Source organism: Convolutriloba macropyga, chromosome 6 (assembly GCF_964194025.1).
Source record: "Convolutriloba macropyga chromosome 6, txConMacr16.3, whole genome shotgun sequence".
NCBI classification, from domain to species: Eukaryota; Metazoa; Xenacoelomorpha; order Acoela; family Convolutidae; genus Convolutriloba; species Convolutriloba macropyga.
Genome location: NC_134473.1, coordinates 70,651,131 through 70,669,146, shown reverse-complemented (window position 1 = coordinate 70,669,146; position 18,016 = coordinate 70,651,131). Strand labels below are relative to the sequence as shown.

General features: G+C 35.6%; 1 protein-coding gene across 7 annotated transcripts; it reads left to right on the top strand.

Moving 5' to 3' along the window:
• Nucleotides 1-4,185: 4,185 nt before the first annotated feature.
• On the top strand, nt 4,186-16,650 carry LOC142341172 (leucine-rich repeat-containing protein 57-like). Of its 7 annotated transcripts, XM_075392074.1 has the most exons (7): nt 4,193-4,274; nt 4,861-4,957; nt 5,175-5,330; nt 12,746-12,870; nt 13,308-13,429; nt 16,015-16,050; nt 16,120-16,650. In XM_075392074.1, the coding sequence occupies exons 3-7, from the start codon at nt 5,256-5,258 to the stop codon at nt 16,599-16,601; spliced, it is 840 nt and encodes a 279-aa protein (XP_075248189.1). In that variant the 5' UTR covers nt 4,193-4,274; nt 4,861-4,957; nt 5,175-5,255; the 3' UTR covers nt 16,602-16,650. The 7 variants fall into 7 exon arrangements, with proteins under 7 accessions (XP_075248193.1, XP_075248189.1, XP_075248191.1 ...); XM_075392078.1 differs by lacking the exon at nt 4,861-4,957 and having other exon boundaries at nt 4,186-4,317; nt 5,209-5,330; XM_075392076.1 differs by lacking the exon at nt 4,861-4,957 and having other exon boundaries at nt 4,195-4,317; nt 5,184-5,330.
• The last annotated feature ends 1,366 nt before the right edge of the window (nt 16,651-18,016 follow it).

Sequence of the window (18,016 nt, the reverse complement as noted above, 5' to 3'; positions counted from 1 at the left end):
ACATTCGAATTGGAACAAAGAAATCTTCGTTGAAACTTCGTATAAACAGGTGTCCCCCAAGGGTCTATTCTGGGACCAATTCTGTTCCTTATTTATATTAATGACATCAAATCAATGCAGAAAGAAACAGATCTAATACTGTATGCTGATGACACAGCAATTATAACAGGAAGTAGGAACATTGAACTACTGAACAATCATCAGTTAGCACTAAATGACACAAATGATTGGATAAAAGAAAACAAGCTGGTCCTCAACGCAAATAAAACAAAAAACGTGCTCTTTAATGGTCGACGAAAAATTCAGTTTGAAAAAGAATTTTCTTTCGGTAATGAAACGATTGAGTCAGTAAAGCAGTACAAATATTTAGGTGTGATTATTGATTGTCAATTAAGTTTCCAACATCATGTATCCTACATCGAAAAACGCCTTGTCAAATTTTGTGGCATTTTCTACAGGCTCCGAGAAGTCTTAACATCTCGTCAAATGATCCAAGTTTTTAGAACATACATCAAGCCAATATTGCAATATGGAGTTCTCATCTATGGCTCAACTTCTAAAAATGTGTTAAAAAATCTGGAAAAACTTACAAAACGGTTAATTAAAATTATCTTCTACAAAAGGAGTTTCGAATCGCTGGGCTCATTGAGAGAAGAACATAAACTCTTCACTGTTAGGAAAATTCACATATATGAACTTTTCAAAATTCTGATTAATATCCTTCGGGGCGAATGCAAAATTGCATCCTCGTCAAATTTGTTGAGTGGTCAGGATCTAGAAAACCTTTCAGGCAGTCAGTCTAAAAGGATCTCAACTAGTAAGAACTCATGCGTGAAAAATTGTTTGTATACAAGGTTAAGAAGGTTATTAAACCTAGTTTTAATAATCGAACCAATGTTTGTAGACAAAGTAAAAAACCTGAAAGAAAACGAAATACGTAAACTTTCACACAATTTTTTAGACAATTTCATACTGGAAATTGAACAACTAACGGAAGCAATTTTTAGTTAACAAAAAAACAAAACTACGGATTATGGTATTTATTTTTTTTGTCTCTTTTGTTTTCAATTTACTAAAAACAAACAATTTGATTTACCTTAGTGAATAGGTATTGACAGTGAATTATTTTCCGCTAGAGGCACTTGAAAACAGGTCAGTGAGACCTAATAGTGTGCTCTTGGTTGGTGCGATTTCTATTGATTTTACAAATAGTGTTCTGATTTTGCAATCATTGTAAAATTAATGATAATTATCCTGTACCAACCATAAACAATTTATTATTATTATTATTATTAAACAAACATTAAAGACATGCACATGGGCAGTATTTTCTGAAAATACTGCCCATGTGCATGTCTTTAATGTTTGTTTGATACTGGATTTTTGATAACTATTATCTCGGGCATCATTACCTCACCTTTCAATATCACATTTCATTAAATACATTGTTTTTTCTGTATGTTATAAAAGAAAAATGTGGTCGGTGATATATTCGCTGGTGGTCGATTATTGGTGGCGGTCGATCATTTTGATTGAAAGTTCGAACAGTCAAAAATGACTAATTGATTAGACTCGCAATTTCATTTGCGTAAATTGTGGACTCCGTTTTATGAAAATCCAAACACTCCGTCATCACAAATCCAATTGCTGAGCATCTTCATCGTGAATAAAAGTTAATCTTCGAAATTTTCTATTTGGAATCTTTAGGAGCAAACTTTCGTCATAGGGGCAAAAATGAGAAATTAGAAACCTCCACGTGACACGTTGAAACCAAAGATTTTAGTTCTATACTTCAGGAACCATGAGTGGATCAACTGGAAGCCAACAGACAATAGCATTTCGCTGGACAATAATTGCGGATAGCCAATGGCATCCTCCCCGAGTTGACGTAGTGGCAATATGAACCGGTTTATCCAAAATAAAATTGGCCATGATTAAGCGGTCAAAGCGAAAAGTTGGCCCAGACTCGATTTAGCCCCCAATAGCGCGAACTACCACGAAATAATCAGACAAAACGCTTTTATGTCTCAACAATGCGGGACTATGCAAAATTTCGAGTCTATAAATTGAACGCGAGAAAACTCGAGAAAACTCGAAACTCTGCGACTATGATCAGACCGTTTGATTAAGGAGAAAATAGCTATGATCAGATAGATACACAGCCAGGAAGGTGACAAGATTCGAAATTCAAAGCTTAAGTGCGAAAAAGAGAGAAAATGTTCAAAACTGCGCAAATTAAAACAAGCATGATCCAACGGAACACACTGTGCAAAACTTTGCGACCATGATTAGACAAAGTTTTTTACACGCTGTTTACTCTTTTCATGTCCCATTTATCAAAAAAAATTACTGATAAACAAAACAGAGAATACTGCAATGTAAACTCACAGTGGTATTTGATGAATTGTCAAGCAAAGAAGGAAAACAGCTTTTTGTTTTGTTTTTGTTCTAAATTAAAGCTCAAACATTCAGTAAATCAAAATAAGAGAGAATGCGTAATTACAAAACGTTGCGACCGATTTTGTTAACCTAGTAAAAATACGAATCTTTTCTGTTTTGACCAACCCCCCCCCCCCCCCCCGCACACATTAGTGAGCTCATGTTGCTTACGCCCCCCCCCCCCACGGAACACGTGCTATTTTCTTGCATAGTAACGTGCTATATAACATATAATTTGTAACTGGGGGGTATAAAAAACACTGTGGGCCAAAACAGAATGGATCCATTGGTTATTAAATAAAATTATATGTTTTATAAGTTTTAACCGATAAATTCAAAAATCATTCGCTATTATCTGTCAGAATAGGTTGTTATATATAATTGAGAGTATTTGCAGTTAATTGATGGAAATAAGGAATGGTCTGATTATAAAGAATGGTTTGATTATAATGACCAAACTGATAGAAAACTCAAAAAGAATTTTCAGCCTAGTAATGTATATTCTGTCAATTCTATTAAAGAAACGAAAGAAAGAAAGAAAGAGAGAGAGAGAGAGAGAGAGATGGAAATAGAAACAGAGGGAAAGAGAGAGAGAGAGAGAGAGAGAGAGAGAGAGAGAGACAGAGCGAGCGAGAGAAATAGAGAGAGTGAGAAAAGAGAGGGAGATGGGGAGTTGGTTGATGCATACCCGATAGGAAACAAATCCCTGGAGACAAATCAATATGGTTCGTAAAAACATTCTCCAATTGTTTTAGACTCCTCAACTAAAACAATATTGTTCAACAAGGCACTCAAACCACAGCAAAACGTTTTTTAACCAGTGAGTCGTCAAAGAGTGAGCAACTAACAATCTTTTTAAAAGACAGTAAAAAACACTTCATAACATTTTCATTAGTACACGCTTCATAGAATTTTATTTACTGGGAATTAATTCAGAATCTCAAGAAATTGCCGATATAATTTTTTTCCTCGAAAAAACTTTTTATTTAGAAATTGTATTAATAGACATTAGATCAAGACGTCTACGCTAAAAGCCACCTAAATTCTAAGTTTACATTCAATCTTATTTTCTAGCACTCTAATAGGTTAAATAGCTACTTCGAATGTTTAATTTGCTGTGCGATAAAAAAAATTCAATCATGACGCAATTATACAGGTCCAATTTCTTTTGATTTTCCTCCCGCGGCCATAAATTTAGAAGAGCACGCCATATGAAAAGCTTACATATACAGCTCAATTTGACGGCTCTCTCTCTCTCTCTCTGTGTCTCTACAAATGTTGAAGCTCTTCGCATGGTCAAGAATTTTTCTTCTAACTACAGAAACCAATCTTTTATGTGGAAAATGGTCTATTTTTGTTCTATTTTTAGAATACTGATCCCAGTGGACGGCAAGGTAATGAGGGTGCCAATAGAGGTCTGCACTCATTTGCTAGAGTATCGATGAAGCTTGCATGTGGTAGTCTAATTAATTAAGAACATAAAACTTAATACGTTATTAAGTCACCACCTCGGTGCAAGCGCCCCTGTTTTAAACCACAAAGTCCATCGGGTCACCAAGTTTTTTGTTATAACATATACTTAGGTCAATTAATGATACAGGATTTGTAACTCACTGAGGGGACCATCATTAAAGCACCAAAAAGCACAAAATAAAATTGAAGGTTTAAGAGCAATTGGAATTGATAGTTTTGTCATTTGTATTTTTAGCCTACATGCCTATGTGACTTTTATCAGTCAATATAGAGCAAATATATGAAATAACGCTGACCATAAAGTTAGCTGTCCAAATTACTTCAGCTATTATTGGACAGCTGGCGTAACAATCAGTTTCGATGTACACATGACGAAACAGACAGCACTATTAATGAACAGTTGACGTAAATCAGCACTAATGATCTTAGGGATCTTTTCTGCTAGCCCCCCCCCCCCGCCCCCCGCTTAGTTAGGCACCCCCATTTATAAATGTGTAAACATATTGTTAAAGCTAAGTAATCTTATACGTGAACATATATGAGCAATATGCATTTACTAAAAGCTAGCATAGCTATGGTTGGAAAATATTACGTATTCAACCAATATTTGTTGCATATAACGTAAGCATCATTAAAAATTTCTAGCTAGCAGAAAAGATCCGATCTTAGCACTATAAATTTACGGATACAAAAATCACGCCCTTAAACTAAGGATAAGCGTACTTTATGTGTATATTAGACTACTGCTTTTCAATTTATCGAGTTATAAATGGATTGATACGAGGACAAATGCCGAACGAAACCTTTAAAAACGATCGTCGAAAACAGTCTAATTTGCTTAATTTACGATTGTGCGTGTCTTTTGAATGCTTTAATATAGTCGTCCTGTGAACAATTAAAGGTGTAGATTACGTCATTTGTTCATTAATATTACCTATTATTGCACAGTTGACGAAATAGCCAATATTATTGGACAGATGACGTAACAGGCGCCTGTTTTGTTCAATAGTTGACATAATTTTCACCATTAATGGCCAGTTTTTTGGTAGTAGTGCTATGCTTACCGATACAATAATCGGATCTATTCTGTTCCCCCCCCCCCCCCCCCCCAGCTTAGTAAGCATAAATTTTTTATGACCCAGGCGCACGTGCTATTTTCTTACATAGTAACGTGCTATATAACAGCACATAATTTGTTACTGGGAGTCATAAAAACCCTGGGGGGGGGGGGGGGGGGGGGGGGACAGAGTAGATCCAAAAAGTTGAATGAGCGGGGCAAGCACTAACTGAAAAAAGCACAACAATCGGAGCCGGCAAGACACAGAAATGGCAATAGAGAAGTCATGAAGAGCAGACGCAGTCGAAGCACTACTGCTCAGTCTAAAAGTCAGGGTTCAAGCCAGGGTCGAGCAAAACAGGTTTAAAAACTTTAATTTAATTCGAGCCTTAGGTTTTTATTTTACAAAAAAGAACTTTAATCATTAGCATTTGAGTAAAATTCTTCTGAAAAATGAATAGATATCATGCCAAAGTGGCTGATCATAAAAAAATATTTTCTTGATCACGAACAAAAAGAAGGGAGATGAAATTGTCTCTTATGAAATCTTAACTCATGCCAGCAGATTTTTAGAATCCTAGGTCAAAATATGGAAGAGCTGGTTTTCTTAGAAAATTAAAAACGATGTAAATAAATGTTTCTGATACTCGTTTTGATTTCATAGTGTTGAATCATGGCTTAAACATTTTGTGAAATTCACACTACCAGCTAAAATTTTAAAATGAAGTTTTTGCGATTATTTACCTCACGAATGGTGATTAACAATATTTGGATCTTTTCCGTTTGTGCCCCCCCCCCCCCCCAGCTTAGTGGGCGCATATTATTTGCACCCCCCAGACGCACGTGCAATATTTTTACATAGTAATTTACTATGTAATGGCACGTGCTCTGTAACTGGGGGGCGCATAACGTACTGGGGGGCACAAACGGAAAAGATCCCAATATTTAAACTCACGTTTATATTTATGTAGACAAAATAAGTGAAACACTTTTTTTGAATACAATTGACAAAAAGCAGAATTTTCCAGCGAAAACTTCAATAAGTAAGTTCCTGCAATTTTGGCTCAAAAACAGTGAAAATAAATATTCACCGTTTCTGTGGTAAAAATGAATAAAATGTAGGCACAATAGATCCTAAATATATGAGGACAATATCCGAAGCTGGATTGCGCCTGTATAGTGTCTTATGTAATACCAATAACTACTGTGAAAATAAAAGCCTTTTTTGGCTCATAGAGTCTTATTTTAAAACACAAACTGAAAGTAAAAAATGATTCCCCGTTTTGTTGAAAATCAAACTAATCGGTCAACAATTCTGCAAAATGCAAAAAATGCAGTTGGTCATTTTGTGTCTCGTTGGTCTGTGACCATTGGCTAGACAAAAAAACAGGCAACTGTGGATCCATAACTCCAAAAATCATTCTTTTCTTTTTGAAAAAAAATGCATTCAGATCTTGCAAATTTTAATTAATTGATTATATCGGATAAAATTTTAGTGTGATTATTTAGACCTCCCGGTTCAAAATTTTTTATCGGGAAACTATTTTTTTTGGTGCTAAGCATACTAAAAATTGCCAATTCTTGTTGCTTCCTCCTAGACAAATACGACATTCAATTTTTTGCCGCCAGGCGTCAATTTATCAAAACATATACTATAGAATATCGAAAATTTCAAAATTATTTTCTATTTTAGGACAAAAATGGAATCCCAAATTTGGTTTACATGTAAAAAACTGACTCGTAAGCAAAAAGAAGAAAAGTTGGTGAACTTTTACAACGCAATTTTGTTTCTTATCCACTACCGTATGCAAGACCACGAAATTTTTCATGACAAAAAACCGCCATCAAGTTGTCCATAAGGGTTTCGTTATACGTCTTTTCCTGATCATTAAACTGTTCACCTTAAAAAAAATAAATTGATGTTTACTTCATCAGATTTGCAAACTTGAAACAATTTGCAATTTACAAAACTTCACAAAACTTTTGCAAGCGTGCATAAACTCCATGATACTGGAGCGAGTTGTCATTGTGTTCATAGATCCTGATAGTGGCTATTGGATGCGTTTATAAACTAGGAACCATGATAAATTTTTTCATTCGTGCGCAAAGAAAAATGAAAAATTACAAATTCTCTTGCCAGCCCCATAGAGTGTAAATTTATATATACACTTACCTCAATTAACAAGCGGGTTCAAATTTACAAAACTTAAAAACAAGGAGAGTTGTTTAGTTCTCCTCCAATTGGTGCCAAAACAGATATCAGAGTCTCACAAACATGCTCAAATGGGTTTTTACGACTCAAAGAGGATTATTGAGACTCTACAGGTTTTTACGATTCGAAGAGGAGTTTTGAGATTCTACAGGCTTTTTTAGCAGAAAGAAAGTTTGTTCATATCTTAAATTTTGACTTCTTTCTGTTCGAGCATTTATCTCCGTTTTTGATTGTTGACTTCTGTTTTCGAAGATTGGACTTTAACAGTAGCTTCGCTTGTAATGTATAGGAATTAGGAACTGCTGATAATGTTCAAGGGGTAAAAGTCATTTTGAGATTTTTTGTTCCTATAAAAGTCGCCCCTATTTATCTCAACTACACCGCACAAACCACCCCCCACCACCTATCTACCCCCACCCCAACACCTACCTACCCCCCCCCCCTCCCCACCGCTCCCGCACCCTCCCCCCAACTTACCAAACACCTACCCCTACCCCCTCCCTTCACATAGCTACCGCCACCTACCCCCCAACTACCCAAGGACTACCCACCTCACCAACCTATCCAACCTATCTACGCACCCAGACACCTACCTAGCCCCACACCACCTACCTACCCCCGCCCCAATTTACCCCTCCCCCCTACCCCTAACCCCCAAACTACCCCCTCTCTTCACCTAACTAACCCCACGTGCCCCCCCCCCCCCCACCCAACCCAACTACCCCAGCACTACCCACCTCCCCAACCTATCTACCCACCCACCCCACCTAGCTCCCACCGCACCTACAAAGTTGTCGGCATTTTAAAAACTCTTTAAATTGGTTTGTTGGGCTACTTTTGTTTTTTCTCTTGTCTATTTTGATGTTCTGATTTCAGTAAGGCAAGGTTAGATATTATAATGCACGACGATTCGAGTCGTTTAGGGTATTCTACCGGCTATATTTTTTTGTTCAGACAATTTTTGCCGATCGATATAATAATCGTAGAGAATTGTGAGTGGTATCATTAGAAAGACCGCCCAGCGTTGAATATGGAATTAAAAAGATTTTTTCATTTTTTCATTTTTATAGGGAGTTATCGAGGTTTAAAGCTTTGTGAATATTAGACCTATTTCACCTTTTTTTTCACATTTTTGACCAAATTTTCGTCAATTTTGACCAAACTTTCGTCAATATTGCTAAAATATGCTAAAATTTTTAATTTTTTTGTGTAATTGAATTTATCTCTAAGTATAGAGGAGGGCTGCTGAATTGTTGGATTCAGACAATTTTCGTCGAAAAATGGCTTTTTTAGCCCACTTCTTTTAAATTCGCTGAAAGTAGACACCTTTAAACTGCGACCATAATCTTCTTAATCTCAAAAAATGGCTAGTTGTACTCCTGTTGTCATTAAGAGTCTTCTGGAAATATTATTTTGCCAATTTTTGCAAATTTGAAGTCAATAATTATACAAAATGCATTATTTATTTTTGACAAACTGAAAAATTTTATAAAGAGTCGATCTATTTCGCAACCATTTCAACAATTGAGTGTCTTGTTGGACGCTCAGCAATATCTGAGCTGATCTTGATCTCCCCATATATCCTCATGGTAAAAATTTTTTAGATTTTAATGGGGCGCGACCATTTTTTCAAAAGATTTCCGCTAAGTAAATGTTTTTTATGTAAATTACGGACAAGAATTTCAAATCAGGGCTCAATTAATGATAGATACTGTTTACAATAAAAGAGACCCAACGCGATTATATTATGGTTTCTGACTTAAGCTCACGGTTTTTATGGCTCTGAACAATTGTTTTCGTAAAAATTTTATGGATTGCTTGCGTTTTGTTTTCATTTCTTATGATTTCTGCACGTTTATCAATAATTTAGTTCTGACTAGTTGTTGAGATTTTGTGTTAAGGGCCGTCTTTCTAATCCTTATTGTTCCGACCCCTCTTGAGGGGGGAGGAACTATATACTCAAATGGACTTTTTTTTTTGTTCAGTCAATTTTCGCCGATCGATATATTCATCGTAGAGAGTTGAGACTAGTATCATTAGAAAGCTCGTCCAGCGTAGAATATTGAATTAAAAAGATTTTTTTGAATTTTCGTTTTTTTGCACGGAGTTATCGATGTTTAAACTTCTGAAAAAAGTAGAGTGAATTCACGTTGTTTTATTCACAATTTTCGAAATTTTTGCCTAATTTTTCGTCAATTCTGCTAAAATTTGTTGAAATTTTTAAGAATAGAGTCGTTGATTTAAATTTAAGAACAAACAAGCCTTGTTGACTATTCTGATTTAATTTTTTGGTCAAAACCTCTGGATAATATTTCAAAATTCAGCCTTTTTCATCGAAAACAGGACGAAATAAGCTACTTTAGTCCACTTTGATAAGATTTGCCGGCACTACACCCCCAAACAACAATATTACAATCTTTGTAGACTCAGAAGTGGGCTTTTGCTACATCAACTTCCGCTGAGAGTGCTCTGCAATTAAAACTTTGCTATTTTTTGCTAGCTTTACTCGTTTATTATCAAAAAAGCAAAATTTCTTGGGGTTTTCAACTAACAAATTATCTATATCTACAATATTCGACAAATCAATAGCTCCCAACGGACAATAAGCATTCGCAGGGCTAGTTTTGGGCCAATCTTGGACTGTTACAATCCAAAGAGAATCCGGATTGCAATCAGTCGGTCTTTTTTTCTGAAAAAAGACTTTTTTTTAATAATAAAGAACAGAACATATCAAATGAGAGCTCAGGAGTGATAGGGCCAAATGGCTTCCTAAGCAGCTCCAAACTAATGCATTTAGTTTTTTAATTAAAAGTTATGATCTTATCGACTTTAAAAAAATAATTGATTTTTAAATAAATAATGGCTTAATGAACTTTTCCTCCATTTTTTTAATTTGGCCAACTTGCAGCTTAGCGTCAGCAAAGAAAGAATGCTTCTTCAATCTACTAATTGCAAATTTAGTATCGATTGCGTTCTTAAGCTTGAAGTTATTGTTTTTTGGCTTTCATACCACTAGATTTCAGATTTCTTTTTTGTTTTTAGAAATAGCCAGTTTTTCACGTTTTCTAGTCACATTATAACATTACTGACAGTTCTCCTATCACATTATTAGCGTTGAAAATGAAACACAATTGAACATGTTAAAATCCTTAAAGAAATAGATTATTGTTTTAACGGCTTCGACACTTCTTTCTTCAAGAAATTAATTGAATTTTTTAATTTTGTCTTTAACTGTCATTTTTATTTTGTCATTTCAGTTGTTTGAAATTTTATGTATAGTGATAGGTTTCAATGGCTTTTTATGGAAGAATAGATGAGCCGATATTCTGAAATTAGTACATAGCTGATGGCTTTCATGACTTTGAAAACAATCGTTTTCCAAAACTGAAAATCAAGAACTTTTTAAATTCGCAAGTTTGTTCTTTTTATTTTTCTTTTTGGTACCTAATCTTGTTAGTTACAGGTCAGAGATGACAATATGGATGTAAAGGCAAGTTGTCAAAAGGGATTGATGTCCCAAAATCTATTTTTTTAAAGAATGCGTTATGACCTTACTGACTTCGACACCGGTTTTTCTCAAAAAAAGTAAATTAATTTGATTTTTGTCATGTTTGACGTTCGTTGAAGCAAGAATTATTCTGGATAATTGCAAGTCTCAGAAAATTCCTTTGGATGATTAAACGACCCCATTTAAATTTTTCATTTTGTATATGGGGTTTTTCATGACTTTGGATATAATTATGGCTTGACGGTTTTGACAGCGTTTTCTGGCAAGTTCCATTTGAATATTAGTTTGTTGTTTTTTGTTCTTCTTTTTAGCCGCTTAAAGAAATGAATAAGGACAGGTTCTAATGCCCTTCTATAGAAAAATTGATAATCGTAAACCTTTGGGATATTTTGCTCGATTTCTAACGTTTTTAATGACTTTGAAGTTAATTGTTTTAAAAAATAAGCGAATTTTTTAACTTTACTGTTTTCGTTCTTTTTTGTTTAATTGTTATCAAACCTTTTTATGGACTGGTCCATATCTCTTCTGGTGATTTATAAGTTATTTTGTTCAGTTTTAGGTTCATCTGACGGTATGTTGACTTTGTTATTAAATTTTGTTTTTTAAAACGGACAAAAAGTTTTTGTTGTAATTAATGTTTGTTGTTGTTGTTGTTGTTTGATTTTGCTGTTGGTCTTCACTCGCTTTCTCAATATTGGCATATCACAGCAATTTAATGTTTTAATTTTTACTCCACTGAGTTATTTGCTTTGGAGGCTTATCGTTCATACACAATTTTTTCGAAAAATACTTGGGCTTTTTTTGGGTTTTTTGGAATTCCTAAAAAATAAATTTCGAGTTTTCTATCTGTTCCTCATTTGGTAGAGAATTATGCCAAAATTGTGAATGGGCGGGGTCGGAACCTTATGTGCCATCGCACATTGCTGAGCCGCCTTGTCAAGGATGAAAAATTAAACATTTCAACGTAAGTCACAATTCGAGTAAAAAATAAAGTTCACTTTTAGCTTTTAATTAAGGAGGCTGGATCACTCACGCCTCAATAAATTAAACCAAGTTTTTAAGAGTGTAAAAAGTCAAATTAAAAACTTTTCAGTTTTGTCGAAGTGAGCACATATGCTTCAGTATATTTCTCACTTTTTCCTTTTCATTGATTCCATAGATGGAAACAACGTCGTTGCTATAATCCTGCTTTAGAGCTCCATTTTGTCATCTTTCATGTGTTTTACTTCGGTAGAAAAGTTTCAACCAACGTAAATTGCGTATTACTTTTTGCTGAATATATCTTAGATTGGAAGCTGTGACCATTCAACATAAACTTGGCTAGAGAGAGAGAAAGGGAGAGGGAGACAGAGAGAATGTGAGGAACACGAAATATATTGAAAACGTGTTATGGGGATAACAAAGTTTGAGAACCTAACGACCATTTTGTGTAATGGCATAGTACAATAGACTTACATGTTGGAGATGGTTTATATATCAAGTATTGGTCTATTTTAACAGTAGTTACACCTGCTTAGACCACCCGGGGTGAGGTGGTGGCAATATGTTTCCAAAATTATTGACGAGGGGTGTACCCTACCAGTCGTTAAGTGAACGGTCTGAACCATAATTTTTGTCGCGCTATGTCGAATCATGAGACAACATAATTGCGGATCATAGTTACGAAACGTCTGATTAAATTGCATCAGTTTAATTTAATGTCTTTAGTTTTCTTCTCTTCATAAGCCCGACATGTCAAATCAAATGGCTACAAAAACGCGTTAATTCGTATCATAGTCCATGGTCAATTTTGCGCCCTCAGTCCTATTGAAATATAAAAATTTATATTTCATCTCTGTGGGCAAACTGAGAATGACACCATAACTTCTTATAGTCCCAGAGGGTCGAAACATAAACGCGCTTCCTCGGATTATTGCATGGTAGTTGGCGCCATGTCGAGCTAAATCCAGTCTTAGCCAATTTTTGTCTGGATCGTCTAATCATGGTCAATTTTTGTCCGGATCAACCAGTTCTTATTTCCAACGCCTCACCACGGGCACCCGAACACTTTTTTCAGAAGGAGAGTGCCAGCCAAGTACGAGCTCGTGTTGACACTGCTGGTAAAATTGGAGCTCTCTCATTGGCTAACTTTGAACTAAAACGCGTGCCAGAAAGCCTGAAATCAATACAGAATAAATTGAGGTATGCAAAAAATGGATGAAAATTTCTCAAGTTTTGCGCGGGTTTGGTGCTGAATATTCAGCTAAATCATACAATAAATACATTATACAGTAAATACACTAAAAATAAACAAGATACGCACAACTAATCTCCATTGAAGTTCATTTTCTCATCTCCTATCGAATTCTGTCAATGCTTGTTATCTTGATATTTATTATGGAAACTTTTGGCATCTCTGATTTTTCCCAAGAATAATGAATTCCCAGACACAAGATAGGTACTGGCCGGACAATTTTGGGTCCAGAACAGACCAAAAATTGGTATTGGCCAGACAGAAGGCGCGACCAAATTTTTTTCAGACCAATAGGTTGGGTCACACCGGACCCCAATGTCCGCGACCCGAGTTGGTCTGGCCAATAGGTATCTTGGGTCTGGGAGCTCATCTTGAGTGTTTTCAGATGTTTGGACCTGAGTGTGAACCCATTAGGCCGTTCTGACAGCTTCCCAGGGTGGTTTGGCCACTTTCAGTCACTCAAATCTCTACAGCTGTACAACTGTCACCTCACCCATATCCCACCTGGTACACTTTTATGTTCTCTAAATCCTATTCGAACTCCGGCGGTTATCTGGAAAGATTCTTGCCAATAACGGTTGTGTTACAAGATTTTACTTAAGACTGTTATCTTGCTAGAAGATGGTTATCTTGTCAGGTCTCTCATGCAAGATCTTACTAAAGACGGTCATCTTGCAAGATTCTTGCAATTTTTGAACGAGGTAAGTGACGCCTCCATGACACGATTTTATTGTGAGTCGCGCGCACCTTACAAGAAAACCTTCTTTTTCAGGAAAAAAAGTAATCAGCACAGCTTAAAACGCAAATCTTCATTGACCTAATGAAAACAGATTTGTTTTCTAGTTAATAAATGACTGAGCCACTTTATCAACTTTAATAAAACTGCATTAATGAAAAAAAAACTTAAAAAAACGTTGTGCTTGTTGATCTGCAGCAGTTGCATTAGGAGCAATCAATGATATGCTAAAATACTTTTTCAGCCTTTTTGGTGAATTCAAAGTCCATTCAATAAAAGTTTGAATAGCCGCCGTCAGCCTCTCAAACGCTATTATATAGGTGCTCTCATTTTTTTACAATTCAAAGAATTTGAATTGTATTGAAGCGCTGTTTTTTTTAAAGATTTTACACATTTTTTAAAGACTTTGACCAATCGAAACGGGATAAACAGGTAAAGCCCAGCGGGTACTAAGTTTCATTAGAGACCCAGATTAGGCTTTACTAGTCCTTCAAGTGCTTAGAGTGATGTAGCTGCTGGGATGACCTTACTTTCAGGTTAAAAGATCATTTTTAAGAGTTCTTGGGCTCAAAATGGTGTACTTTTACATGTTTTTTGTAATTTTTTAAAGATTTTTGATTGATTAGTCTTAGATTGAAGTTTTTAAAAATTGATGAAGGTTTTTTGCGAGACACAATTACTTGTTATGACCTTTTTATAAGCTACATGTTTTGGTACTACAAACACATACACGCAAAATGATACTAATTTTTGCAATTTTTATAGATAAATTAATTCGGGTATTTCCAGCCACAGGGGCCAGGGAATCTCTTGTAAGGTTTGATAGTAGGGCCCTGCATAGTCGCTAGTAACAATGGAATGGTTATGGTTTTCAACGTTTAAATGTCTCGAATTTAAGCTTTATTTTGATAAAATCTGCAATTTTTTTTCAAGTTTTCCTAAAATTTTTATCAATTTTTTATATTTGTTCAATCTCAAGAGCCAAAAAACCTTTTCCAGGGTCTGATAAAAAAAATTTGCTGCTTGGTTGTTAGTGTAAATTGAATTATTTTTAACAAATTAATATTTCAAACTTTAGAAACTTTTTGATAAATTTTGCAAGTTTTTTTAAGAATTTGTCTTTTATTTCTCCTTTTTTGTTTTTCTTGCCTCAGTAGCCAAAAAACCTCCTCCAAGTTTTGATGACATGTTATTACATAAATGCTAGGGGGCAAGGGAATGGATTTCAACGTTTTAATAGAACAGAACAAATTTGTATTTTTAAAATTTTTTCTAAAAATTTTGGCCTACCGATTTTATGAGCAAATGAATTTTTAAGGCTTGGATTTGGGTTACTGGATAGCCTCTAGAAAGACAGAAATGATTCTGAAATATTAAAGTCAGGATTTGCAGCAACATTCCTGGACCGATTTTAGAGACAAGAATTGGTTTTGAACATATTTTGGAAATAGGTTTATCTAAAGAGATCAATCATTGCCTTCAGAGTAAAAGTTTTAGCATTGAGTCTTTGTTTATTTTGTTTGACTGCTTTAGTTTCTCAACTTTTTGATACGATTTTGTTTGTTTTTTGGCTGGCATTTCAATTAATCTTCTGGTCAGGTAAGTACTTGTAAGTTTTTCATTCAATTCTCTAGATTATATTTCAGGACTTGCCCTGCTATGTTTTTTTTTTAATTTGCTTTTCCTTTTGATCACGTTTTTCGTTTTGCATAAGTCACGATTTTCACGTTTGACTTCTGACTTATCTCACTCCCCGTTTCACCTGAATGGATTTTAAATTCTTTTATTGATTTCTTTTTTCGCACTGAATTATTCAATGTAGTCAATACAATCAAACTCAAAAGAGCAAAATCAAAAGAAACGGGATAAACCGATAAAGCCCGGTCGATAAGTCATAGTGCATTAGGTTATCGAACTTCGTTAGAGCAATTACTAGCTGATATTAGTATTAAGCTTAATGCCGTTCAGTTTAGAAGTTGAAGTAAGCATAGGTTTAGAATATAACTGAAACTGCAGTGAATTAGAACAAACTTAGGAAAAAATTTTGTGCATTTTAATCTCTTCTTTTTCTTTTTCTGTTTCAATCCCGATGTGCGTCTAAGCGCGTCAACGGCGGCTACTTTCCGGCAATCTGCTGGCTATGTTTTTGTCTTTAAAAAGCTCATGTACGGCTTCTCATGATCATTTTGTTATCACATTTTTGGGTCTCGGAAACAAACCCCTCACGGAAAAAATCAACAAAATAAACACTCCGTGATTACCGCCAAGTCAGTTTCAGTACTGGGCGAGTTTAATTGCACCGCAAGATGCTATGAAGTGCTTATTTTCATCTAAGTTTTGCAAAAAAATTGTTTAGAAAATCTTGCAAGATCACCATTGGAAATCAACCAGAGTGGGTAGCCTTGTCATACAAACCAGAACCTCCTTGTGAAAACTTCGCAATCACAAATAGATATTTCAGGTGTATATAACTCACCAAAATTGGAGACCTTAAATGTTTCTAACAACATCATCCAATTCATCAGTCGAGATATCGGACAACTCACCAACCTCAAAATTTTGAACATATCGTGCAACAGAGTTCAAATTTTGCCCAGTACCCTATCAAAATGTTCCCGATTGGAGGTTCTGGAAGCGAGCGACAATTATTTGGTTAAATTGCCCTCAGGGTTTGGCCGAATCAACATCGTCGAAATTAACTTGAATAGAAATCGACTTGCTGACCTCTCGTGTGAACTTTCGTCATGTTCGCGGCTCAAAATACTTCGCTTAGAGGAAAATTGTCTGACTTTGAGCAAAAACTTGAAAAATGTCTTGGCCAATTCGACAGTTTCGTTAATCTGTCTTGATGGGAATTTGATAACGCAAAAGGAACTCAACAGCACAGAAGAATACGGAAAATATTTGGAGAGGTTTACTGCGACCAAGAAAAAGTTTACTTGACACAGAAATGAGATAAAAACTTTATTTCTCCTTCGAAATATTTTAGTATAGTGGGAAAAATTAGCAAAAATGCATTTTTTTCATTTTTGCAAAATAGTAAAAATTGCAAAATAGTATAAATTTGCATGTTTTCAACGGTTGTTCGCCAGTAGCTAGAAACGAGCGGTCGCACCTGGGGCTGATGGGTGGGGGGTTTTCAACAGTGCGATTGGTGGGGGTAACAGCAAGCGGGGGGTGGGGGCAATAGTGGTTGGGGTCAACAGTGGAGGGGTTTTCAACCTCTAAGAACCGCCCTTCACACCATAAGTCTCCAAAACAGTTTGAGCTGAAACTGAGCTGAAAGACTCTAAGAGCACTTAATACCCGCTCCCTATTTATCCCGTTTTTAACGACGAAAAGTCAAATGGGTCAGACGAAAAATCGGTAAAGCGAAAATTTGCATAAAGACCGACAAGACTATTATAATTGCTACAAATTTCGTTTGAGAGCAATTAACAGTCAATAGGTAATTTACATTAAAAAGTGAATTAAAATTGGTAAAAGTCTACAAGCAATCCTAATTTTGACAAAAGCAACTTCGAACAAGTTTTAAAAAACAGAAACCCACAATAATTCTACTGTAGAAATGCCATCGATATTTTTTAAACTTTTTTCCGGAGACAAGCTGGAAAAACTAAAAGCGTCAGAACATAGGTGGCAGAATGCCAGAAAATAGCCGCAATAGCTTCGTAGATCTGCAGTCTCAAAAAATCGGTAAAAAAGACAGACCAAAAAAATAGTCTTCATTTTAGGCTGAGATGTTATATTTTGAAGTTATTGCTGCCAATAACAATGGCTCTTATATAACCTTTATTCAGAGTGACTCTTTCACTTGACCTTATCTCTTTGAATTAAAGTAAATTTCAAAGTGAGGAAGTCATTTTTGAGAGTGACGTAAGTCACTTGTGACCAAAACCTCAATCACGCGAATGAACAAAAAACTCGATCCACTAAAAGCGAAGAATGACGTCACAAACGCGTTTCAATTGAAATTGCATGAACGAATGAACAAAAAGTGGTCGTGACGTCATATGGTTCTAACAAAAATCTTGACGCCGAAATAAAAAAAAACATAACCCACTAACGTCGGGCGAATTGCTCTCAAACAACCGGCGAGCGGTTGGCTTCGTCAGTAACTAGCCATGGTTTAGTGAGGCTAGCTTTAGATTAAACGATGGAATGTAAGTTGAGCGAAGCGGGGAATCATCGCATCGGGACTGCAAAAGTGGATTGGGGGACTGATGTGGGGTCGGTGGGTGGGTGGTGGTGTGGGATAAATTTCTAAGAACAGCCCTTCACACCATATGTATAAGTCTCCAAAACAGTTTCTGCTAATTGCATACATGGAGACTAGGTGGCTGAACGGCTCTAAGAGA

Bases quoted from the DNA above. Each gene is read 5' to 3' on its own strand.
- LOC142341172 (XM_075392078.1), top strand. From the start codon at position 5,256: ATGAAGAGCAGACGCAGTCGAAGCACTACTGCTCAGTCTAAAAGTCAG. The intron at 13,430-16,014 runs GTACACTTTTAT...AAAATTGTTTAG, and splicing joins CCTCACCCATATCCCACCTG to AAAATCTTGCAAGATCACCA. The intron at 16,051-16,119 runs GTGGGTAGCCTT...TAGATATTTCAG, and splicing joins ACCATTGGAAATCAACCAGA to GTGTATATAACTCACCAAAA.